Source organism: Oryctolagus cuniculus, chromosome 2 (genome assembly GCF_964237555.1).
Source record: "Oryctolagus cuniculus chromosome 2, mOryCun1.1, whole genome shotgun sequence".
Taxonomy (NCBI): Eukaryota; Metazoa; Chordata; class Mammalia; order Lagomorpha; family Leporidae; genus Oryctolagus; species Oryctolagus cuniculus.
The window spans coordinates 146,988,258-147,015,450 of record NC_091433.1 but is presented as its reverse complement, the minus strand read 5'-3'; the positions used below and the strand labels follow the sequence as shown (position 1 = coordinate 147,015,450).

The following is a 27,193-nucleotide window of genomic DNA, read 5'->3' as shown; positions in this document are numbered from 1 at the left end:
TGAATTTAGAAGTTAACTAAACAAGCAGATCACCTAACTAGAAAACACTTTCTAGCCAAAAAATACAAAAACAAATAAAAAAAAGGTTAAGAACCCAGTATGCAGCTCTTCATGGGAGGTGAGTGAACGCTGTGTTATAATCTACTGTTAAGTAGATTTATTGTTATAGTAATAACACATTATTAGGCTTTTATTTTTTATTTTTGACAGGCAGAGTGGACAGTGAGAGAGAGAGACAGAGAGAAAGGTTTTCCTTTTGCCCTTGGTTCACCCTCCAATGGCCGCCGCACTGCGCTGATCCGATGGCAGGAGCCAGGTACTTATCCTGGTTTCCCATGGGGTGCAGGGCCCAAGCACTTGGGCCATCCTCCACTGCACTCCCGGGGCACAGCAGAGAGCTGGCCTGGAAGAGGGGCAACCAGGACAGAATCCGGTGCCCCGACCGGGACTAGAACCCAGTGTGCCGGCGCCGCAAGGCAGAGGATTAGCCTAGTGAGCCACGGCGCTGGCCACTATTAAGCTTTAAAATAAAGAACCCCAAAGAAGCTTATACATATAAAATTTATCAGCATTATGCTATAAAAAGTCTAACATCAACTTAGTACATTTAAAAATATAAGTCATGTATCACTTAATAATGGGACACATTGAGAAATGTGTTATTAGGCCATTTAGTTAACATCATAGAGTAAATATATATATACATATATATTTATATATATATAAATATGATACAGCCCATTGCTCCTAGAGTCACAAGCAACAAAACACTTTAAGATTAAATCAGGAGTCGGGGCGCTGGATTCTGTCCCAGTTGCTCCTCTTCCAGGCCAGCTCTCTGCTCTGCCCTGGGAGTGCAGTGGAGGATGGCCCAAGTTATTGGGCCCTGCACCCGCATGGGAGACCAGAAGCACCTGGCTCCTGGCTTCAGTTCAGCGCGGTGTGCCGGCTGCAGCGCTCTGGCTGCGGCGGCCATTGGAGGGTGAACCAACGGCCAAGGAAGACCTTTCTCTCTGTCTCTCTCACTGTCTACTCTGCCTGTCAAAAAGAAAAAAAAGAAAAGGAAAAAAAAAAAAGATTAAATCAGGGGTCAGCGCCATGGTGCAGTTGGTTAATCCTCCGCCTGCAGCGCCAGCATTTCATACGGGTGTCGGTCCTAGTCCTGGCTACTCCTCTTCCAATCCAGCTCTCTGCTGTGAAGTAGGAAAGCAGTGGAAGATGGCCCAAGTCCTTGGGCTCCTGCACCCACACAGGAGTCCAGGAGGAGGCGCCTGGCTCCTGGCTTCAGATTGGCACAGCTCCGGCTGTTGCAGCCACTGGGGAATGAACCGGACAGAAGACCTTTCTCTCTGTGTCTCCCTCTCATTGTCTGTAACTCTACCTTTCAAATAAATAAATCCTTAAAAAGATTAAATGAAGCACAAGAGAAAAAGATGTGATTGACAGAAGAAGCAAATGCAAGCTACACGAGGTTGCTGTAGACATAATTGATGTACTTCTTTTTTTTTAAGATTTATTTATTTATTTATTTATTTGAGAGGTAGAATTACAGAGAGAGAGACATAGAGAAAGGTCTTCCTTCCACTGGTTCACTCCCCAGATGGCCGCAACAGCCAGAGCTGCGCCGATCTGAAGCCAGGTGCCAGTGCCGCAGGCGGATGATTAACCTACTGCGCCATGGCGCCGGCCCCAATAACTGATGTACTTTTTTAAAGTAACCTTCAATAAGCAAGAGTACTCTCTAATCTCATGGACCACCATAACAGATTATTAGGTCCAGGGTATATATGGATTCAAACAACTGCAGATCAGAAATACTGGAAAACTGAATCTGTAACTGGGAATGCAGACTTTTTCCTTACCATCATTCCCTAAACAATGCAAGTATTGCAGCTACTCACATGCCATTTACACTGCATTACATATTATAAGGAATCAAGAGATGATGTATAGGTTATATGCCAATACTACACCATGTTACATAAGGGACTTGAACATCACAGATTTTGATGTTCATCGCTGAGAATGTCCTCACACTAATCTCCCATGGATACTGAGGGACAACTGATATTGAGGAACAACTGGTACATTTCTTCCTTTCCTTTCTCCCTTCCCTTCCTTTTACTTAAAAGTCAGTGTTATAGAAAGAGAGCCCTTTCCAGGCTACTAGCAAGGAGCTGGGTGTGAAGTGGAACAGCCTGGACATGAACCGGTGCTGATATGGGATGCCAGTGTCGCAGGAGATAGCTTCACCTGCCACACCACAAAGCCGGCCCCTATCTTAATTTTCTTAGACATAGTAAACACTTCAGGACACATTCAATTTCGTTTCTCCAACAATCATTTCACTTAGGTCAGAAAACTCATACATAGGCAGTTGCATCAGGATAACAAGGATGTTAAGTCAAGCAATGACTTAATCTAAGCCATTTAAACAGCAATGCTAGTGAACTAATTCTAATGTGGAAGCACCAAAGTCTAATCTAGAGAACATTCTCCTAGGTCTGTAGTCTCAAAAGGTACCAAATACTTCCAGCCCATTAATGTCTGCTTCCCTCCTCTGATCTCTTGCTTTCCTCAAGCTGCCACTTTAGCTTCTGCATTTATAAACCTGAATTCAGAATCAGCCCTTTACCACCACTATCATTGTCTACAGTACTCTGAGAAAGGAGTCAAGTCAGGAATTGGCAAACTACAAAACTACCTGATTGGCTTGCCTGCTTTGTTAGTTCTACAGTAAAATGTTTGTTGGAACACAGTCACATCAATTCATTTTCAAGTTGTTAAGGTCTAACTAATGCTACAGTAGTAGTATGCAGTAGTAAGTAGTAACAAAGATCACAGAGCCTAAAACATCGTTATTTACTTTCTCGTCCTTGCAGAATAACAGTGTGTGAGTTTAACCACAGTTTCTAAAGGACATTTCAAAGTTTTAATTAAAATAATTGGCAAGGGGGCCAGCGTGGTGGTGCACTAGGTTAATCCTCTGCACGCGGCGCCGGCATCCCATATGGGCACGAGGTTCTAGTCCCAGTTGCTCTTCTTCCAGTCCAGCTCTCTGCTGTGGCCCGGGAGGGCAATGGAGGATTGGCCAAGTGCTTGGGTGCCTGCACCCGTGTGGGAGACCAGGAAAGAAGCTCCTGGCTTCGTATTGGCGTAGCTCCGGCCGTGGCGGCCATTTGGGGAGTGAATCAATGGAAGGAAGACCTTTCTCTCTGTCTGTAACTCTACTTGTCAAATAAATAAATAAAAATCTTAAAAAAAAAATTGGCAACACAAGGGAAGTTCTGGGTACTTATGCCTAGAACTCCAAAATGATTCAGATTCTAAGGCAGTATCTCTATTTTGACTGGGAAAGACAACAAAATACTTTATTTCACTGATTCTAAAATTTCCTAAAAAGTTTAACTTCTTGCAATTGAGATACATCATGCAATTGATGGCATTCTACAGTCACTATCAGTCAAATGTTAAACATGACAAAATTATATGGAAATCTTCTGACATTTTCTAGTAAGATCCAGAAAGTAACAGTATTTGTGTATCTTACATTCAATGAAGACAATAAACATGAGAAAAAAGAATGGCAATAGCAGGGAGAATATTCTGGAGAGAAAAAAAAGTAACTCATGGATGTTGCAGAAATATTTCTAGTTTTTACATACCAGGGGATTCCAATTCAATCCCATCAAGGTGGCATGTACCAATGGCATCTCACTAGTCCAAGTGATCAATTTCTGTTCACAATTGATGATAATGAAAGGACTAAGAGTCAAAGGGATCGCATAAACAAGTCTAGTACCTGCTAATACTAACCGATAGAATAAATAAAGGGGAGAGTGATCCAACATGGGAAGCGAGATACTCAGCAGACCCATAGAATGGCGGATGTCCTAAACAGCACTCTGGCCTCAGAATCAGCCCTAAAGGCATGCGGATCCGGCTGAAAAGCCCATGAGAGTATTTCAGGCATGGAAAGCCAAGACACTCTGGCAAAACAAACAAACAAACACCTAAATGAAAGATCTCTGTGAGTGAGATCCCAGTGGAAAGAACAGGTCTTCAAAGAAGGAGGTACCTTTCTCTGAAGGGAGGAGAGAACCTCCACTTTGACTATGACCTTATCTAAATAAGGTAAGAGTTGATGAACTCGGCCGGCGCCGCGGCTCAATAGGCTAATCCTCCGCCTAGCGGCGCCGGCACACCGGGTTCTAATCCCGGTCGGGGCGCCGGATTCTGTCCCGGTTGCCCCTCTTCCAGGCCAGCCCTCTGCTGTGGCCAGGGAGTGCAGTGGAGGATGACCCAGGTGCTGGGCCCTGCACCCCATGGGAGACCAGGAAAAGCACCTGGCTCCTGGCTCCTGCCATCGGATCAGCGCGGTGCGCCGGCCGCAGTGCGCCGGCCGCGGCGGCCATTGGAGGGTGAACCAACAGCAAAGGAAGACCTTTCTCTCTGTCTCTCTCTCTCACTGTCCACTCTGCCTGTCAAAAAAAAAAAAAAAAAAAAAAAAAAAAAAAAAAAAAAAGAGTCGATGAACTCAAAAGGCTTCCATAGCCTTGGAAACTCATGACTGGAGCATAGGGAGATTACTGACGCCATAAACAAGAGTGTCAATTTGTTAACTCAACAACAGGAGTCACTGTGCACTTACTCCTCATGTAGGATCTCTGTCCTTAATGTGCTGTACATTGAGATTTAATGCTATAACGAGTACTCAAACAGTATTTTTCACTTTGTGTTTCTATGTGGGTACAAACTGTTGAAATCTTTACTTAATGTATACTAAACTGATCTTCTGTATATATAGAAAATTGAAAATGAATCTTGATATGAATGGAAGGGAGAGAGAGCGGGAAAGGGGAGGGTTACGGGTGGGAGGGAAGTCATTGGGTGGGGGGAAGCCAATGTAATCCATAAGCTGTACTTTGGAAATCTATATTCATTAAATAAAAGTTAAAAAAAAGAGAAATATTTCTAGTTTTTAAACACAATTGTAAAAATTTAATAAAAAGTCATATAATTTGCATTACAGCAACTTGTATGAATACTGCAAGTATATACAGAATATGTAACATTAAAACATTTACAAGGGAACTTCGAAGAGTTCATAGAAAGTGGAATTAATGGATACTTTTATTTTGGTGCAAAATTTTTAACTCCATGCATATGAGGGATCTTCAAAATCATTCATGGAAAATGCATACTATGAAAGGAGGAAATGCAGGGAGTTAAAAAATTTGTTGCAACAAAATAAACTCATCTTTAAATTCCATTTTTAACAAAATTTTTGAAGTATTCATGTATATTCACATTTACATAAAATCAGTACTTTCAAGCCATATTAACACATTAGAAGAGCACAAATAGCTCATCAATTTTTTTAAAAGATTTATTTATGTGAAAGGCAGACAGAGTAATGGAGAGGGTGAGAAGGAAGGATGGAGGAAGGCATGTAGAGAGAGAGATCAATCTTCTATTTACTGGTTCACTCTCCAAATGGCTACAATGGACAGGTATGGGCCATGCCAAAGCCAGAAGCCAGGAACTCCATTTGGATATACCACACAGGTGGCAGGGTAGACCATCATCCACTCTCTTCCCAGATGTATTAGCAGGAAGCTGGATGGAAACCAGAGCAGCCAGGCCTCACCCCAGCACTCCCATATGGGATGCAGACATCACAAGCGGCAGCTTAACGCATTGCTCCACAATGCTAGCCTAACAGCTCCTCAAATACTGTAAAGAACTTAGTGGTCCAAACTCCAGAAGTCTATGAAATGGCAAAACAGCATGGACAAAGAAAACTTAGCTACTTTTAAAATTTATGGTTATTTTCTGACCATGAACATAATAAACAATTAGCTCCCAGAACTCTTCTCTCTCCTTCTCTAACTCCGCCTATCAAATGAATAAATATCTTCTTTAATAAATAACAAATAATTAATAAATAAATCTCTTAAGAAACTGCAATCACTGAGGTCTTTGATTTTACTGGATTTTTTGCGATCTAACAGTTTTATAGCTTAAATGGAATAGATAAGAATTTTTTTGGGTCACATCACAAAAGGACAGGAAACAAAGATTACATCAAACCAAAGCGCTTTTTGTGCAGCAAAAGAAACAATCAATAAAGAGACAGGATATATAATGAGAAAGTATTTGCAAACTATCCACTTGACATGAGGTTAATATTCAGAATATATAAGGAACTCAAACATCACTATACCAAGAAAACAAATAATCCAGTTAAACAATGGGCAGCAGACCTAAACAGATACTTTCCAAAGGAAGACATGAAAATAGCTAGTAGGTATATGGAAATAGCCAGTAGGTATATGGAAAAATGCAAGTCAAAATCATAATTAAATATTTCCTTTTTAGATAGAATGGCTATTATCAAAAAGACAAAAGACAATGCTGGAAAGGATGTGAAGAAAAGAAAACCCTTGCACACTGTTGATGGCAATGTTAATTAGTATGGATATTGCAGCAAACAGTATGGAGGTTCCTCAAAAATTAAAAACAGTACTGCCAGCCATATGATTTAGCTCACTGCTGACTACATAAACATCTAAAGGAAACGAAGGCAGTCTGCTGAAAAGACATCTGCATGTCCATATTTATTTCAGCACTATTCACAGCAGTCAAGAAATACAAACAACTTAAGTGTTGATTAACTGATGAATGGTTAAAAAAATGCAGTACATATACACAATGGAATGCTATTCAGACATTAAAAAAGGTGAAATCCTGTCACTTATAACATGTAGATTGAACTGGAGGATATTATGTTGAATGAAATAAGCCAAGCACAGAAAGACAAGTACCATATGATCTCACCCATAATGGAAATCAAAATGGCTGCCCTCTTACACTGACAGCATAATAGTCCTTTGCAGAGGTGGGGAGATGGGGGCTGACGGATTAAGAAAGGTTGCTCAGTGGGTATTAAGTTACAGTTAGAGACAAATTCTAATGTTCTATTTCATAGCAGAGTAACTAAAGATGATAATGATAATGAATTGTGTTTCAAAAAGCTAGAATAAAGAATTTCAAATATTTTCTCACATGAAACAATGTTTGAAGAGATAGAATATCATGATTTGAACATTACATAATGTATGCATATACTGAAATATCACATTGATGCATCTCATATGTAAGTACAATTTTTATGTGTCAGTTAAAAAACTAAAGTAGACCATAGGAGGCAGCATAGGATGGCTCATGTAGTTGGCTCCCTGCTACCCATGTGGCAGACCTGGACTGTATTCTTGTCTCCCAGTTTTGGCCCTATCCTAGCATTGCAGCTATCTGGGAAGTGAAGCAGTGGATGGACAGTGTCTGTTTGCCTCTCAAATAAATTAAAAAACAAAAATAAAAAGTACATATTGCATGTTCATTTTTTACTTAAAATAATTTAAAGGGAAAGTTCAGATATTTCTATTCTAGGAAGATCACATTGGTCTCATTATTGATCTTTCCAATCTTAAAAAGAAAAATTTGAGCAAATGAAAGCAACTTCTTAGTTATATGTAACTAGTTATACTAGTTAACTACCTGAAATGCAAATCCCCCAATGGTATATAATTCTACTACATTAGTACTCAAAAAATTTTTGTTTTAAAGATTTATTTATTTATTTGAAAGGCAGAGTTACAGAGAGGCAGAGGCAGAGAGAGGGAGGGAGAGATTTTCCACCAGTTGGTTCACTCCCCAGATGGCCACAATGGTTGGAGCTGGGCCGATTCAAAGCCAGGAGCCAGGAGCCAGGAGCCAGGAGCCAGGAGCCAGGAGCCAGGAGCCAGGTCTCCCAAGTGGTTGCAGGGGCCTAAGGATTTCTACTGCTTTCCCAGCAGTAGAGAGCTAGATCAGCTACAGCAGAGAGCTAGATCAGAAGTGGAGCAGCTGGGACTTGAACCACTGCCCACATGGGATGCTGGCACTGCAGGTGATAGCTTTACCCACTACACCACAGTGCCAGCCCCAGTAATTCAAAATTTTTAAAGACCAATATTTAAGAATCAAATTCTATTATAATCTACTTACCTATGGTATGGATATTTGCTTTTTCTTTACAAAAAACAAGTCAATTGTCACAAATCCTACGATATCAAAGTCACACCTGATCATAAATCTATTAGTCTGTTGTTAAAAAGATCAAGACTAAAGATATGTTTCCTCTGTCAGCAGTTTGCATTCACTACTCTACAGGTAATTCATACAGAACCACAGCATTATTACTTACATCGTCACTTTGTTGGGCTTCTTGCATTACAAACTCTCGGACCATAGATGGACTAAACTCTACTAGATAAGAAAATATATCTGTAGCAGCTGATCTGACTTGCAAATCATCCATGCCCTGAAAAAAAGGAAAACTACATTACTTACAGAATGTTCACAAATGTTTTGGTTGTATCTCATTTTTTTCTCAAATCTATGTACTCTCATTCATCTTTTTGGATTAAGATATTACACAGCAATGAAAATATTATGTTTCCAACAGTTTCTTCCTTCCTTTTCACAAATAGTGCATCTCTTGAGCAGCTCAATGATTAAAAACCAGTTTCTGCTGGTTTTTAATACTGCAAAGAAATGCTCAGAAAACTTAAATGTAAAAACAGCATAGGATTATAAAGCAATGTTTTAAAAATGCTGAAAGAAATCGGAGAAGATAATTTACTTAAATATATGCAAAACTCTGAAAAACATTCCTTATATCCCATAGGTAAGGCTGCAAAGCCTTCCAGAATCTGTCTTTTGTTCTCGATTTGCTGGGATTACTCTAGTATTTCTGTGACTTGCTAAATTAGGATGTTCTTTGAAAGCATTTTTTGAGATGCCAGTGTTGAGGTGCAGCAAGCTAAACTGCTGCCTGCCAGACACTGGAGTGCTGGTTTGAGTCCTGGCTGCTCCAGTTTCTACCCAGCTCCTGCTAATGGACCTGAGAAACCAGTGGGAGATGGTCCAAATAGTTGGGCCCTGCTGCCCACATGGGAGACCTGGGTGGAGTTCTGGGATCCTGGTTTCAGCCTGGCCCGGCATTGGCTGTTGAGGCCATTTGGGCAGTGAACCAGCAGATGGAAGACCTCTTTCTCTCTCTCCCTCCCTGTCTCTCTGTAACTCTTTATTTCAAATAAATAAAGAAATCTTTAGGTGAAGGAGGAAAACACTTTTTGCCTAAAATACTTTTCCCCCTCTAACACATGAAGGGTACAGGAATCATAAATTGCTCCCTGCTGAGGTGCCTGGGACAGTAGCGGAGGATGGTCCATGTGAGAGACTCAGAAGAAGCTCTTTCAAAACAAAAAAAGTGGGGACCAGGGATGCAGCAAAGCAGGTTAAGCCTCCACCCGTGACACCAGCATACTGTTTGGGGGCTGATTCAAGATCCAGCTCCCTGCTAATGGGCCTGGGAAAGCAGTGGAAGATGGTCCAAGTCCTTGGACCCCTGCACCCATGTGGGAGAACTGGAGGAAGCTAATGGCTCCTAGCTTTGGCCTGACCTGGTTGTTGTGGTCATTTTGGGTAGTGAACCAGCAGATGAAAGATCTTTCTGTTTCTCCTTCAACTCTGTGGGGTGGGGCAGTGCTGTGGCATAGCAGCATATGTCACTGTCTGCAGCATGGGCATTCCATATGAGCACCAGTTCAAGTCCTGGCTACTCCAATTTTGATCTAGCTCCCTACTAATGTGTCTGGGAAAACAGTGGAGGATGGCCCAAGTGCTCCTGTACCCATGTGGGAGACCTGGATGAAACTCCTGGCTCCTGGCTTTGGCCTCCAGCTCTGGCCACTGTGGTCATTTGGGGAGTGAACCAATGGATGGAAGATCTCTCTCTCCCCTGCTGTTTCCATATTTCCAACTTTCAAATAAATAAAAAAATTTTAAAAAATGGTAATTTTTCTTATTTACTTTTTTCTTTTAAAAAATTATTTTTTCATGAGTTATATATTTTATGTTAACATTTTACAGGTTATTCTTTTAAAATTAATTAACACTTTAATATTTCTGCTTTAATTTTTCATATGCTAAATATCAGTGAGTAGATATGTAAACAAATGTCTGAGAACCATGCCCATACTGTAGAAATCAGTCCTCTTGGTTCAGTCTGTCCTACTTGACAAACTGGTCTAAAGAGGAACATTTCCTTGGTTTCTTTGAAACATATTCAATATTTCTAAAGAAAAGGCAACAGTCTTACAAATACATGGGAGTTCTAGTCACCTGAAGCCATACTGCATATAACAGATTACATATAAATTACAAAATAATAAAAATTTGAAAATACTGTTATAGAAATTCTGTTTTATAATTCTGAATTATAAACTACAGGATTCAATAGGCTGTACTGTAATAAATATTTTCACATTCAGAATAAAGATCACAAATTTATAGTTTCATAGGCATGAAAAGAATTGGTATAATTACCATTACAATTTCAAGAGCAGGAAGGATTCCCAATTTTGCCAAAGTTTTGAAAAATGCATCCCTGTTTTGAGGTTGTAATGTCTGAGAAAATGCACAAAATTCCTTGAAAAAATTAACCTGCAATGTTAAAAATTACTGTGAGAAGTTGATAAAAATAAACTTGGGTTATATTATAGCGTCTGTAACAGCATAAAAGCCACCTTTCTGAAAGATTTTGTATTTTCAGAGTATCCTGGCTACCAAAACCACCACTGAGAACAAAAGTTAGCATTTCATAATAGCAAACCTTAGATTATTTCTCAAACACTAACAAATTATCTCTCTAAAGAAACTACTGGGCAAAAATGCTATGTAAGACATTTGTTTTCAGTGAAGATCCTATATTTTCACAAAAATCATCATATGATAAACTGTGGCTGGGTTCTCAGGGAGCTCTTGAAAATATGATATAACTTTAAGAACTGTAAAGGACAGCAGAGATTCCCTAGACTTAACTTTACAAATGAGAAAATTAAGTGGGCTATTATTAAGTAACTATACCAAAGAGGACTTCAATATTTTTAAGACAGTGATATTTCACTATTTTGTAAAATTTCCAAATCCAATTACAATGGTGAAGAAAATGCAGGGGCCAGCGCTGTGACGCAGCAGGTTAACGGCCAGGCTGGCAGCACTGGCATCCCATATGGGTGAAGGTTCTAGTCCCGGCTGTTCCTCTTCCGATCCAGCTCTCTGCTATGGCCTGGGAAAGCAGTAGAAGATGGCCCAAGTCCTTGGGCCTCTGCACCTGCATGGGAGACCCGGAAGAAGCTCCTGGCTCCTGGCTTCGGATTGGCGAAGCTCTGGCTGTTGCGGCCATCTGGGGAGTGAATGAGTGAATGGAAGGCCTCTCTCTCTGTCTCTACCTCTCTCTGAAACTCTTTTAAATAAAATAAAATAAAATAAAATAAAATAAAATACCTCTTTATAAAAAAAGAAAAAGAAAATGGCAAACATGGCAAACAGCTGGTACACAGTAATCACTATCCCCTAAATATGGTTTATATAACCCACCCAAATCCGTGCTTATAAACACATTGAAAAATGAAAAAACTTCCAAAGAAATAAACTATTTATCAATCACTTATTCAAGCAGTAGTTTCCTTACCTCTTGTTTAAAAAGAAAAGCATCTCTGTAATGTGAATATTCACAATAATAGCCTGTGAGTTTTTAGTTCTGTCCTGACATAAAACATTTATCTGATTTTGGGACTTATAAGGCATATAAATTCCCTCACTGGTGGGTGGGAACACATAGCAGTTTCCTAATATAAACAACAACAAATTTCATGCATTTTAAATTATATAGTTTAATTTAAAAAAATAGCTTTAATTTATACTAATTATATAAACTTACAACAATTCGTTAAAATTCTAAAGCCGCACAAATCAAGAGTTCTAAGAGTTTGAATTTCAAGAATAAATCACTTACCAACTCACGTCGTTTATCATCATCAGTAGCCTCATCTGTTAATTGTGCAAAAACTTCAGACAAGAACTTTTCATCTTCCTGCACAAGAAATAACTACTATGAAATATTATTTAAGGTATAAAGTTAAATTTATTTACATGATTTGTAAAGATTAGTAGCTGAAAACCCAATAGCATTATCACAAAACCTAAAATTCCAGGTTTATGCTATAATTTTATAAAATTTGATTGTCCCATTCAATCCTAGTTTGACTATAATATATATATATATATAAAATCTACTTTAATTAGAAATATCAGTACAAAGACCTCTTTGGAAAACAAAAATAGATGTTTTAGAGGTGTTGCATTTAAAGGATTCATTTGACAACCTCTGTAGCCCTTCTGCAGGGTCTATATCCAGTTGTGTGTGTGTGTGTGTGTGTGTGTTTTTTTTTTTTTAACGTATTTATTTATTTGAAAGGCAGAGTTATGGGGGCTGGGAGAAAGACAGAGAAGTATCTTCCATCTACTGCAAATGGCTGCAAAGGCTGGGGCTGGTCTGGTTTGAAGCCAGAAGCAGGACCGCCTTCTGGGTCTCCCACATGGGAGCTGGGGCCCAAGCAGTTGGGCCATCCTCTGCTGCTTTCCCAGGTATATTAGCAGGGAGCTGGATTGGAAGTGAAGCAGCCAGGACTCAAACCGGCACCCAGATGGGATGCTGGCACTGCAGGAGGTGGCTTTACCTACTATGCACAACACTGGCTGCTATATCCAGTCTGTATCTACTGAAACAAGTTTGAGGATCTCCCTCAATTAGAAAATCAAGAATAACAAGACAGCAGTAAATAAAGTTGAATTTTAGCAGCCCGTTAAGTTTACAAAGCCACTTAACTCATGAAGAACTGGCATTGTGGTGTAGCAGGTAAAACTGCTGGGCACTGGTTCAAGTCCTAGCTGTTCTCCTTCCACAAACTCTGTGCTAATGGCCTGGGAAAGCGGTGGAAGATGGCTCAAGTCCTTGGGCCCCTGCGCTCGTATGGGAGACCTGGAAGAAGCTCCTGGCTCCTGGCTTCGGATTGGCGCAACTCCGGCCACTGCAGCCAATTGGGGAGTGAACCAGTGGATTGAAGACCTCTCTCTCTCTCTACCTCTCCTTTCTCTGTGTAGCTCTTTCAAATAAACAAATAAATCTTTAAAAGCAAACAAATAAATAAATCCTTAAAAAATAGTACAAAAAAACAGAAGAACTCATGATCTATAGTAGCACATGGCCAACTGGGGTAGTCTTAACATGTTCTTGTGGTACATAAATGATAACTGCTTTTCACTCTGACGACCCTACGATTTTTTTATTTTATTTTTATTTTTTTGGACAGGCAGAGTTAGAGAGAGACAGAGAGAAAGGTCTTCCTTTTTCCATCGGTTCACCCTCCAAGTGGCCGCTGTAGCCCGCGTGTTGCGCCGATCCGAAGCCAGGAGCCAGGAGCTTCTCCTGGTCTCCCATGGGGTGCAGGGCCCAAGGACTTGGGCCATCCTCCACTGCACTCCTGGGCCACAGCAGAGAGCTGGACTGGAAGAGGAGCAACCGGGACAGAATCTGGGCCCCAACCGGCCTCACGGACTCCTTTTGAAACTGGCATTGTGGTCTGAATGATACACCTTCTCAGTATATTAAAATGTGTATGTAATCTTTGGGCTGGCACCGTGGCTCACTAGGCTAATCCTCTGCCTGCGGCGCCAGCACCTCGGGTTCTAGTCCCGGTTGCTCCTCTTCCAGTCCAGCTCTTGCTGTGGCCTGGGAAGGCAGTGGAGGATGGCCCAAGTGCTTGGGCCCTGCACCCACATGGGAGACCAGGAGAAAGCACCTGGCTCCTAGCTTCAGATCAGCGCAACGTGCCTGCCGTAGCGGCCATTTGGGGTGTGAACCAATGGAAGGAAGACCTTTCTCTCTGTCTCTCTCTCTCACTGTCTAACTCTGCCTGTCAAAAAAAAAAAAAACAAAAACAAAAACAAAAACAAAAAAAAACCAAAAAAAAACCACACACACACAAAAAAACAAAACAAAAACTTGTTCTGGTAAATTGTTAACTCAATCAAATTATATATGACTGTTTTTCTGGATAACACAACAAAATCTCATGGGGAAAAGGACTGCTCCCAAAGAGTCTAAATTAGGGGTGGGTATTGTGGTGTACAAGGTTAAACTGCTGCCTGCCAGAATGGCATTCCATAAGGTTGTACATATGTTTTATGTCCCAGCTGCTTTATTTCCAATCCAGCTCCCAGCTAATGAGCCTGAGGAAGCAGAATATGGCCCAAGTACTTGGGCTTCTGCCACCCATGTGGGATTCTTAGATGGAGTTCCAGGCTTCAGACTTTGGCCTGGCCCAGCCTGGGCAGTTGTGGCCATCTGGGGAGTGAACCAATGGATGGAAGATCTCTCCTTCTGTGTATCTCCTTCTCTGTCAGTAATTCTGCATTCCAAATAAACAAATCTTCGGGGCCAGTGCTGTGCTGTGGAAGATTAAGCCTCCGCCCCAAAAAGAAGAAGAAAAAAAAAACCTCTCTGCATGTAGCACAAGCATCCCATATGGGAGTCCTGGCTGCTCTACTTCTCATCCAGCTCCCTGCTAATACGCCTGGGAAAGCTGAAGAAGATGGCCCAAGTCCTAGGGCTTCTGCATCCACGTGGGAGACCCAGATGAAGCTCTTGGCTCCTGGCTTTGGCCTTACCCAGAACTGCCTGTTGTGTTCACTTGGGGAGTGCACCAATGGATGGAAGAACTCTTTCTCTCCCACCCTTTCTATCTCTGCATTTCAAATAAATAAATAAATCTTTTAAAAAATTAAAAAAAAAAAGTCTAAGTCAAACTTTTCTTTGCAATAAGTGAAAACAGGCAAAACAAAAAACCCACAAAACATTTTTTAGAATGATATAAACACGGAAATTTAGAATTAGACCAAGTTTTATAACAGGACAAAGACTGCTTAGGTCAATTTTAAATTTCAAGAAATTGGGGCAGTGCTGTGGCATAGTGAAAAGCTGCCACCGTGTGGGTGCTGGTTCAAGTCCTGGCTGCTCCATTTCCCATCCAGCTTCCTGCTGATGTACCTGGGAAAGCGGCAGAGGACAGCCCAAGTGGTTGGGACACTGCACCTGTGTGGAACACCAGGAAGAGGCTCTGGGCACCTGGCTTTGGCCTGGCCTAGCCCTGGCCATTGCAGACATCTGGCAAGCAAATCAGAGGATAGATCTCTCTGTGTAATTCTTTCAAATAAATAAATTAATTAAAAAAATTTTTTTTCAAGAAACTGAGGTCCAAAGAGTGGACTTATCTGAAGTCAGCTAGTGACAGACATAGATTTAGAATATAAATCTCCCTAAGGATGAAGTTTTCATCATTCTACCACATAAAACTAGAGAATAAGTTCCCAACATGTTCAAACTTATGTACTGTACTCAAGCAAAATACTCACATACCAAGCTGGAATGGGCCAAACCTAGCTAAGATAAAACTTGGAATGTTAAATTCTATACTAAGTTCAAAAATATCCCTAAGAAAGAAAAGGAAGGAGCATATCACTGCAAATAGTTTTTTTTTCCCCCTAAGATTTATGTAGAGGACCTAGTGTTGTGACATAGACAGTTAAGCCACTGCCTGTGAGGCTGGCATCCCATATGGGTGCTGCTTCAAGACCTGGCTGCTCCACTTTGGATCCAGGTCCCTGCTAATGCACCTGGGAAAGGAGCAGAAGATGGTTCAAGTGCTTGGGCCCCTTGACCCACATGGGAGATCTGGAAGAAGCTCCAGGCTCCAGCCTGGCCCAGTCCCACCTGTTTTGGTCATTTGGGTAGTGATCTGGTGCATGGAAGATCTCTCTCTCTCTCTCTCTCTCTCTCTCTCTCTCTCTCTCTCTTTCTCAAATAAATCATTAAAGAAGATTTATTTAGAAACTCAGAGTTAAAGAGAGAGAGAGGCAGAGAAAGAACTTCCATCCACTGTTGGGGACAGTATACCTGCTAACCTAGAGGGAAAAAAAAGAGGGCACTTTTCTCTCTCCTTGAACATCTGGCACTGGCGTCCTGTAACTAGCTAAGAGTGGGTGGGCGCCATTTGACATACGTAACAGCTGTGCCAACTTGTGTTGATGCCCAGCAACCAGCTGAGAGGAGATCCCAGAGTCTGGCTGGGATAATGGACAGGGCGTTGGGTGCTCCTGTGGGAGCCTTATGTGCTGGAACTGTGAAAACACTGTGGCTATTAGGGGAAGGGCACATGGTGTGGCTGGCTCATTGGGCAATTACTTGTGGGGGGCTCCACATGCTTGGGGCTCGCTGATTCCCTGGTGAGGCTCACTGCTATGGATCCGTACTCAGACCAACGACTGCACGGATCCTTTGTGTGGTTCTCATGGCAGCATGGATGAATACTGTACCCACTAGAGTTAGCACCCAGGCACTGGACTCTCTTAAGGAGAACAGGTAAGCATCAGACTATGGCAACAGAGCAGAAAAAACCTCCCCTCTGATTTAAAAATAAAGAAAGATTTACCACTCCCAACTTGGGTGTCATCTTGGATACTCCTCTCACCCTGGAGCACTGAACAGAGCTCCCTGGCTACAGTCAGTATACGCCACAGGATATTTACTGAAAGAGCAGACACTCCACTAATCCACAGAGCCGTAGTCCAAAGATAAAAGCCATCACAGGGAAAAAAAATAAGTCAACAAGTATCTCCACAAACACCTAAAAATAAATGCAGCAATCCAAGAAACAAGAATAAGAAAGACAACATGATACCCCCAAAGGAACAAAACACCACTTCAATACTAGAATGTGAAAATGAAGATATTGCAGAAATGTCAGAAATGAACAAAAATTGATTGTAGTATTACTTAGAAGTTAATCAGAAGCAAATCCACGAACTAACGAAATCTGTACATGACATGAAAGAAAATTTTCTCAGGAAAATGAGATTTAAAAAAAATTTTTTTTTTTTTTTGGAAAGGCAAAGTTAGAGACAGGCAGGGAGAGAGAGAGTGAGCAAGCGAGAAGTCTTCCATCCGCTGGTTCACTCCCCAGATGGCCACAATAGCCAGAACTTAGCCGATCCAAAGACAGGAGCTTCTTCAGGGTCTCCCAAGCCCAAGAACTTGGGCCATCTTCCACTGCATTCCCAGGCCATAGCAGAAAGCTGAATCAGAAGTGGAGGAGCCAGGACTCAAATTGGCACCCATCAGGGATGCCGGCACTGCAGGCAGCAGCTTTACCTGCTAAGCCACAACGCTGGTCCCAAAACAGATTTTAAAGAGAAATCAAAACGAAATATTTGAAATGAAGAATTCAATAGAACAACTAAAAGGTTTGGTAGAAAGCCTTAACAACAGAATCAACAAGGTAGAACAAAGCATATCCAAGTTAGAAGACAAATCTCTGGAAATTTTATACTCAGACCAAAAAAAAAAAAAAAAAAAAAAAAAAGAAGAAATTAGAAAACCAAAAAGCAGTGTTGGAAATCTATGGGATACTATCAAATGACCCTTAGGTCTTAGGAGTTCCTGAAGGTATGGAGAGACAGACTGGATTAGAAGGCCTTTCTAGTGAAATAATTACAGAAAACTTCCCTACTGGAGAGAGAAAGGGACTTCCGAGTACAGGAAGCACATAGAACTCCTAACAGACATGACCAGAAAAGATCTTCACAATGACACACTGTAGCCAAATTCTCCACAGTAAAACATACAGAAAAAATTCTAAAATGTGCACAAGAGAAATGCTGGATACTTTCAGACGATCTCCAATTAGACTCACAGTTGACTTCTCATCAGAAATCCTACAGGCTAGGAGAGAATGGGGAGATATATTCCAAGTCTTAAGAGAAAAAAACTGTCAACACAGAATACAATACCCTGCAAAGCTCTCATTTATGAATAAAGGTGAAATAAAGACCTTCCATAACAAAAAATTATTTAAAGAATTTTGTCGCTCCCCCTCTTCATGGAGGAACGACACTAAGCCCTGCCTAGGCTTCCTATCCGAGTCACGGCACCATTATGTCGCTCCCCGTCTTCGTGGAGGAACGACACTAAGCCCTGCCTAGGCTTCCTATCCGAGTCACGGCACCATTATGTCGCTCCCCGTCTTCGTGGAGGAACGACACAGGACCCTGTGCTGTTCTTTCGTCTGCTCGGCCCTCCCCGGGTTTGCTGCTGGTTCTTCCCGGGTTGGCTACCGTCCCTTCCACCTCCGTGGAAGGGCGGTTCCCCCTAGCCACTTTCCCCACTTCCGCGGGGGAGTAGCACACTGCCGGCCGGCTCTCTCGGGGGCTGCGCAGGTGTTCCTTCAGATAGATGTTCCCCTTAGATGTTCCCGGTGCATGTTGTTTCTCTCCTCCTTTATAGTCCTCTTCCGCCAATCCCAACTCTGCTACCCACACGCCGAGTACGCTGCTCTCCTCCAATCAGGAGCAAGATCAGCTCCTGCGGCTCAATCAAATTGGCGAGAGGCAGCTGCGTAGAAGTTGTTACTCCCTTCTCAGCGCCATATTGTGGGAGAGCAGATGCATAGAATAAGTCTTAATTCCAGTAACTTAGTCTAGTCCGAGTTGCTCCCAGTTGCTCCCCACAGAATTTGGCACCACTTGTTTGGCCATACAAATGCTGCTTAAGGATATGTTACACACAGACACACAGAAACATGGTCATCACTATGAAAGAAGATGAAAACAAAAACTCTCCCAGTGAAAGTACAAAGGAAACCCAAAATAAACAATAGGAATATTTATGGAAAAATGTCAGGGGCATTGTCACTACCTATCAAGTCACTTTGAATGTAAATGGCCTCAACTCTCCTGTTAAACAATACAGACTGGATGAGTGGAAAAAAAAAAAAAACAAACAAGACCAATTATTTGCTGCCTACAAGAAACACATCTCCCCAACAAAGAATCATTCCAACTGAAAGTGTAAGGATGTAAAAAGATATTCCATGGTAAAAGAACAAAAAATTGGTGTGGCCATCCTAATATCAGAGAGAATAGACTTTAACACAAAAACTGTTAAAAGAGACAAGGGCACTATACAATGATTAAGGGATCAATTCAACAGTAAGATGTGACCATAATAAATGTGGATACACCTAATTACAGGGCACCTGGCTATTTGAAAGAAATGTTAATGGATCTAAAGAGAGATAGACTCCCACACCAATAGTAATGCTGGACCTCAATATCCCACTTTAAGCAACAGACAGAAAATCAGCAAGAAAACAATAGTTAATTGACACTATAGACCAAATGTGTGATGGATATCTACAAAACTCTTCATCTCACAGTTGCAGAATACACATTCTTCTCACTAGCACATGGAACTTTCTCTAGGACAGACCACAGATCAGGCCATAAAGCAAGTCTCAGCAAATTCAAAAAAACCAAAACCATAACATGCATCTTCTCTGATCATAATGGGAGAAAACTGGAAACAACTCAAAAATCTCTAAAACAGATGCAAACACATGGAGACTGAACAACATGCTCCTGAATGAACAGTGGGTTATAGAAGAAATTAAAAGAGAAATAAAAAAACCATCAAGGAATAGTTTTTTTTTTCCCATACTATTTGTTGAACTCTTTACTTAGTATAGAGCTAATCTTCTGTGTATTAAGTTAATTGAAAATAGATCTTAGTAAAAAATGAGAATAAGAGAGGGAGGAGGAAGAAGGCTGGGTATGGTGGGAATAATCACTATTTCTGTGTACCTAATGTTGTATTTATGAAATATATAAGTTTATATACCGTAAATAAAAGGGCTTTTGGGAAAAAAGTAATAGTAACAGAGAAGTAAACAGTAATTGGAATGCAGTCTAATACCAAAGTATTACATCAGAAACTGTCAAGGGGCTGGCGTTGTGGCTAGCAGATAAAGTGCTTGCCAGTGATGCCAGCATCCCACATGGTGGGGACTGATCCCAGCTGCTCCATTTCCAATCCAGCTCCCTGCTAATGCACCTGGGAAAGCATAAGATGGCCCACATGTTTAGACCCCTGCCACCCATGTGGGAGTCCTGGATAAAGCTCCCAGACTTGGCCTGTTCCAGCCCTGGCTGTTGCAGCAATTTGGGGAACGAACCAGCGGGTGGAGGATCTCTCTCCGTTTCTCCTTCTCTCTCCGTAACTCTGACTTTGGAATAAATAATAACTCTTAAAAAAAAAAGACATTAACAATCATTTCATCTCAGGACCCATTGAAACTCTAAAAATTAGCAAGGACTCCAAAGAGTTTTTTAGTATGTGGGTTATGTTTATTGATAGTTACCGTTATTAAAATTAAAACTGAGGCATTTAACAATATTCATAAATTTGTTTTTTTAATAAGCCATTATATGTTAATACACTTTTTAATGAGAAACAACTATTTAAAATTTTTGAAATTTAGAAAAGATAGCCCTCTTCTGTATTTTTGCAAATCTTTTCAAAATCTGTCTAACAGAAGACAACTAGCTCTTTGGAATTTAATTTATTATGTTATTCTGGCTGAAGTATTACAGCATCACACTGATATGAGGCTGGAAAAGGGAAAACCTTTAAAAGGGAAACTAAAAGAGTCTAAGGACTACACTTTGAGAAGCACTATAGTATTTAGTAGCTGCTCAATAAGCTTAGTGACTGACATGGAAATAATAAAGGCAGGTATATAGGAAACTTAATTATCATCTAATTTTATCACAAGCATGTAAAATCTTTGAAAGCAAGCTTACTATATCATTGGGTAATAAGTCATAACAAGATATACATGATATGAAATTCTACAATTCAAGGAGATAGAACAAAATGAACACATAGTAAATAAACTATCATTTTCTGAAAATTACTGAGTGCTTATCAATCCTGGTCACACATTTGAGTATTTGGAAAGCTTTAAGTGCACATACTCAGATATACCCCAATAACAACTGTGTCTTTCAAAATGGAATAAAAATAGCTATATCACTGGTATCTACAGTAGAGAAAAGCACAGAAATGGAGAATGGAGGTTACCAAGAGCTAGAGGGAAGGGACATGGGAAGTTACTGTTTATGGGATAAGGATTTTTGAGATGATGAGTAAATTATAGAAATGAAGGCTGTGATTGTTGCAGAATAGTTATTATTACTAACCTGTACATTTAAAAGTGATTAAAATGGTGCATTTTGTTATGTATATGTGAATTTAATTATAAAAAGTACAAAAATTTCAGATAAGACAGCTGTATTCTAAAATACAGACATAAAAAGGCTACATTAGAAAATTATTTGCCTTCATAATAAAATAAAGGCATATTTTCAAGTTTAAAGAAATTTTACCCAAAAAAGGCATTAAGAAAACTAAATTATTTGAAAACAGAATTGTGAATGCTTACTCACCTGCAACATGCTGACTATCTCAACTTTGTTGAAGAAAATAAAAGACGTAAGAGTAGAAAGAAAATTCTCTTCAAAAACAGATGGCGTAGGCAAAATGATGTCCTGAATGTACTGTACCCTGTAAGTCTGATGTATTTTTTGCCTTAGTTCAGAGTCTGTTATTGGTATAACTTCCTTAAATTTTGCAGTCTTGGTCAAGAATTCTCTATGTCTTTTTGGCTGAGCCAAAGCAGGGTCATATTCAAGGCATCCCACGACATCCATGATACACTCATCAGAAAACATTACCTCAAAAAGAGTTGCTTTATTTAGGAATAAGATTCCTCTAATAATTTCATACAGATGGTGTAAACCTTCAGTGTTTTCTAGGTTCTCACATGCTTGGAACAGCTGCAGTAGTTTTTTAATATAGCCTTCATTTTCCAAGGCCAAAGCCAGCTTTTCCCTACGAATAGGTGAGGAGAGAACTGAGGTAACTAAGTCAGCAATCTCTTCAAGTTTATTGAGTTCACAAGTGGGTAGGTCAATAAGATGACTAGTTTCAGGCATTTCTTCAAATCGTTCTTCTTCTGATTCATCAATGAGGTCTTGTGTGACTTCCACTGATGGGTCCTTACCTTGAACCTAAAAATATCCAAGTACAACTGTTATCTTAATGTACGAAAGAACTGAAAAATCTTTGGAAATGAAACCACTGACCACTGAATTTAAGTAAAAACACCACACAAAAAAATACCAGTCATTGTTAAGTCTCACAGTAGATAAAATATGGACTCAACCTAGCTGCCGTCCATTAACTGATAACTGGATAAAGAAAATGTGGTATATATATATATACAAAATGGACTACTACTCAGTCATAAAAAAATGAAATCCTGTCTTTTGCAATAAAATGAATGTAACTGGAGAACACTATGCTTAGTGAAATAAGCCAGGCCAAAAAGACGAATGTTTTCTCTGATATGTGTTAGTTAATTTGGAACACAAAAAAACCACAATATTTAAGAATGAAACTTGGGGCTGGTGCTGTGGTGCAGTGGGTTCAAGCCCTGGCCGAAAGTGCTGGCATCCCATATGGGTGCCGGTTCTAGTCCCGCCTGCTTCTCTTCCGATCCAGCTCTCTGCTATGGCCTGGGATAGCAGTAGAAGATGGCCCAAGTCCTTGGGCCCCTGCACCCACATGAAAAAGCTCCTGGCTCCTCTGGATCGGTGCAGTAGAGAGAGGAGGAGAGGCAGAGAGAGAGGTCTTCGATCCACTGTTTCACTCCGCAATTAGCCGTAATGGCTGGAGCCATGCAGATCCAAAGCCAGGAGCCAGGAGCTTCCTCCGGTCCTCCCCTGCTGGTGCAGGGGCCCAAGGTCTTGGGCCATCTTGTACTGCTTTCCCAGGACATAGCAGAAGAGCTAGATCGAAAGTGGAGCAGCTGGGTCTTGAACCAGCAGGTGGTGGCTTTACCCGCTACACCACAGCGCCAGCCCCGGTCATCTTCTTATTTTACCTATGAAATACATAAAATCTATTCTCTTTATATTGATAAAAATTTTTAAAAAGTGTAGTCTAGGGACCTGTGCTGTGGCATAGTGAGCTAAGTCTCCACCTGTGGCATCAGTATCCCCTATGGGCACCGGTTTGAGTTTTGGCTACTCCTCTTTTAACCCAGCTCTCTGCTAGGGCCTGGGAAAGCGGCAGCAGACAGCCCAAGCGCATGAGTCCCTGTACCCACATGGAAGAAACTCCTGGCTCCTAGCTTCAGGTGGGCTCAGCTCCAGTCGTTGTGGCCATTTAGGGAGTCAATCAGTGGATGGAAGACCTTTCTGTCTCTCCCTCTCTGTAACACTAACTCTCAAATCTCAAATCTAAAAAAAAAAAAAAAAAAAAAAAAAAAAAAAGTGAAGTCTGATGGGGAAAAACATGTTTAGAAGTCAGTTATTTCCGTCTAAGTAACTGACTACAGATCATTTCACCTACAAATATTCCAAACCATACATTAACTGATCCCTGATACTCTGAATACTTCAGTTGATATAGTGTTATGATGTTAAATTATATAATAATGAGTAGTTGCCTAGTAACTTAATTTTGCAGCAGGTAATTATACTGTTTGCCATCAAAATCAGCATGATTTTTTTAAATTTATTTGAGCAACAGAGAAAGGAAAAGAGAGGGAGACCTTTTATCCACTGGTTCATTCTGCAAATGGCCATAAATAGACGGATCTGGGCCAGGCCAAAGCTAGGCATCAGGAACTCCACCCTGGTCTCTCACAAGGGTGGCAGGGGCTAATAGTTGGGCCATCTTCTCTCTCTCTTTTTAAAAATTTGAAAGTCAGAGAGAGAGAAAAAGGACAGAGAGATCTTCCATCCAGTAGTTCACTCCTCAAGTGGCTGCAATGGCTGGAGCTGGGCCAATGCCAATCCAAGAGCCAAAAACCTTCTTTGGGTCTCCCATGTGGATGTAGCGGCCCAAGGATCTGGGCCATCCCCTCCACTACTTTCCTGGGTACATTAGCAGGAAGTTGGATTGGAAGCAGAGTCCATATGGACGCTGGCATTGTAGATGGTGGCTTAACCTGCTGCGTGACAGCACTGCCCCCCGGCCATCTTCTCTTGGCTTGCCAGGTGTATCAGCAGGAAGCTGGATTGGAACCAAAGTAGATGGATTTGGAACTGGAACTCTGCTATGGGATGATGGCATCACAAGCTAGAGCTTAACTAGTTGTGCCACAATGCCAATCCATAAATATGACTTTTTTATTTTTTATTTTTATTTTTTTGGACAGGCAGAGTGGATAGTGAGAGAGAGAGACAGAGAGAAAGGTCTTCCTTTGCCGTTGGTTCACCCTCCAATGGCTGCCGTGCTGTGGCCGGTGCACTGCGCTGATCTGATGGCAGGAGACAGGTGCTTCTCCTGGTCTCCCATGGGGTGCAGGGCCCAAGGACTTGGGCCATCCTCCGCTGCACTGCCTGGCCACAGCAGAGAGCTGGCCTGGAAGAGGGGCAACCGGGACAGAATCTGGCGCCCCAACTGGGACTAGAACCTGGTGTGCTGGCGCCGCAAGGCGGAGGATTAGCCTAGTGAGCCGCGGTGCCGGCCCAAATATGACTTTTTTTTTAAAAAAAAGATTTATTTATTTGAAAGTCAGAGCTACAGAGAAGGAGAGACAGAGGCAGAGAGGCAGAGAGAGAGAGAGAGAGAGAGAGAATAAATCTTCCATCTTCTGGTTCATTCCCCAAATGGTTACAATGGTCCAGACTGGGTCAGGCTTAAGTAAGGAGTTTCATTTGAGCCTCCCATGTGGGTGCAGAGGCCCATCTTCTGCTACTTTCCAAGGTGCACTATTAACAGGGAGCTAGATTGGAAGTGGAACAGCCAGGACTCAAACCAGCATCCATATGGGATGCCAGCACCGCAGGTGGTAACTTTACCTGCTAAGCCACAGTGCTGTCCTCTAAGTATGACTCTTTAAGCAACCTATCACATCATTGCACTGACTTGACAAGGACAATACTGAGTTTTACATCAAACTAAAAACTCCTTTTTGTATGAGAAAACTTAATTTTATCAAATTATTTTTGCAACTTACTTCTAGAAAAATATTTGCTTTCACTATGATACTAAAACTACTGTAAAATGTAAAGTCTATTTTGTTTACTTTTTAAAGATTTACTTGAAATGCAGAGTAACAGAGAGAATGGAGAGACAGAGACCCTCCATCTTCTGGTTTACTCCCCAAATGCCTTCAGCATTTGAGACTGGTCCAGGATGCAGCTAGGAGATCAGAACTCCACCTGGGTCTCTCATGTGGGTGGCAGCAATCTAAACATGTGGGCTATCACCTGCTGCCCTCCCAGGCACATTAGCAGGAAGCTAGCTCAGAAGCTCTGATGTGGAGGGGCCAGCCCTGTGGCGCAGTGGGTTAAGCTGCTGCCTGTGCTGCAGGCATCCCTCATGGGCATGGTTCGAGTCCCAGCTGCCCCACTTCCAATCCAGCTCCCTGTTAATGTGCTTGGGAAAGCAGCAGAGGATGGCCCAAGTGCTTGGGCCCCTGCACCCATGTGAGAGACCCAGAGTAAACTCCTGGCTTCCGATCGGCCTAGCTTTGGCTGTTGCAGCCATTTGGGGAGTGAATCAGCAAATGGAAGACCCCTCTCTCCCACTCTCTGTGTAACTCTGCCTGTCAAATAAATAAATATATATATATATATATTTTTTTTTGACAGGCAGAGTTAGACAGTGAGAGAGAGAGAGACAGAGAGAAAGGTCTTCCTTCCATTGGTTCACACCCCAAATGGCTGCTACGGCCGGCGCGCTGTGCTGATCCGAAGCCAGGAGCCAGTTGCTTCCTCCTGGTCTCCCATGCGGGTGCAGGGCCCAAGGACTTGTGCCATCCTCCACTGCCTTCCCGGACCACAGCAGAGAGCTGGACTGGAAGAGGAGCAACCGGGACAGAATCCCGGCCCCAACCAGGACTAGAACCCGGGGAACCGGCGCCGCAGGCGGAGAATTAGCCAAGTGAGCCGCAGCGCCAGCCTGTATATATATATTTCAATAGTGGAGTGGCAGGGACTGGAACTGGGACAGCAATGTTGGATACAGCACTCTGATATGGGATGTGGGCATCCCAAGCTGTGGCTCAATCTAATGCACCAAAATGCCTGCTCCTTATAAAGTCAACTTCTTTTAAAATTTGATATTCATTTAGCATATGTTATAAAGCATGCAACTTCTAACATGCAGATAAAAATCATAATATAATGAATAGAGAGCTGTTTTATGATTCAGACTGCTCAAGATAAGCTATTCAACAACAAAAAGCACTTAGAACTTCGTTCTTCATAAGTTTAACTATCTTCACTCAACTCCACCTCAAAACATCCCAATATCCTGAGTAGAAAAGTTCCACAACATTCCTCATCTATCAAAGCAACACATGAAAAAATACCTAACAACTTAGAAAAATAAGATGCATAAAAGGATGCATGACATACTCTTTTTTCCACAGGGATGAGAATACTTTTTAATTTTGAGTTCTCAACAGAGAAGCTGGGCTTAGAAAAACTGACACACACATGTATAAAAAAGTGTAAGAAACAAGATCATAAGAAAAATTTAGATACAATGCCAAGGGAAGGAGCTGGCACTGTGGCATAGTAGGCTAAGCCTCCGCCTGCAATGCTGTCATATGGGTGCTGGTATGTGTCCCAGAGCTCCTCTTCCGATCCAGCTCCCTGCTAATGCGACAAGGAAAGCAGTATAGGATGGCCCAAGTGCTTAGGCCTCTGCACATACGTGGGAGACTGGGAAGCAGCTCCTGGCTCTTGGCTTCGGATCAGCCCAGCTCCAGCCATTATGACCATTTGGGGAGTAAGCCAGCGGAGAGTTGACCTTTCTGTCTCTCCCCCTCTCTGTCTGTGACTCTATCTCAGATAAATTTTTTTTTTTAAATGCCAAGAGAATTCAGAAGAATTTCCTTTCAGCTCTTGGGGATTTGGGGATGGGGAGGATGAGATGAGACAGGAAAGGAATCATAAAAGTAGTGGCATTTGAGATCTAAGTGGACTTTCAGAGATGAATAAAATTTAGATAGGAGAAAAAGGTACTCAAAGCTGAAAACGAACAGCAAAGAGGCAGACATGGGAATATGTAACACACACAGGGCAAACAGCAAAGCTGGAAATGTAGGCTAATGTCAGATTATTGAAAGTGAGCTAAAACACTGAGTGCAGGAGCATGAATGAGCAGAACTGTTCTTCAGAAAGTTAATCTGGCACCAGCTGTGTAGGATAAATTTGAGAACACAAACATATTAGGACATCATTCTTAAGTCTTCATGTACAATTGAGTTTGGATAGTGATGATGGGACAGTTAAGACAATGGAGCAGATGAGGGGAAGCTCCAAAGAG

The 27,193-nt window shown here is 41.5% G+C and overlaps 1 protein-coding gene across 5 annotated transcripts in view; it reads right to left on the bottom strand.

The window, feature by feature from the left end:
- PPP4R3B (protein phosphatase 4 regulatory subunit 3B) overlaps positions 1–27,193 on the bottom strand; it is a 67,726-nt gene that overhangs the window by 24,599 nt on the left and 15,934 nt on the right. For 4 of the 5 annotated variants that reach the window (XM_008254387.4, XM_008254385.4, XM_002709860.5 and 1 more), the window contains exons 4-7: positions 21,289–21,912; positions 11,906–11,983; positions 10,435–10,551; positions 8,249–8,365 (exon numbers count right to left, since the gene is read on the bottom strand). In XM_008254387.4, coding sequence (XP_008252609.1) covers positions 8,249–8,365; positions 10,435–10,551; positions 11,906–11,983; positions 21,289–21,912 — 936 coding nt within the window. The remainder of the gene's footprint in view (positions 1–8,248; positions 8,366–10,434; positions 10,552–11,905; positions 11,984–21,288; positions 21,913–27,193) is intronic. The other variant, XM_070069093.1, reaches the window with a different exon arrangement.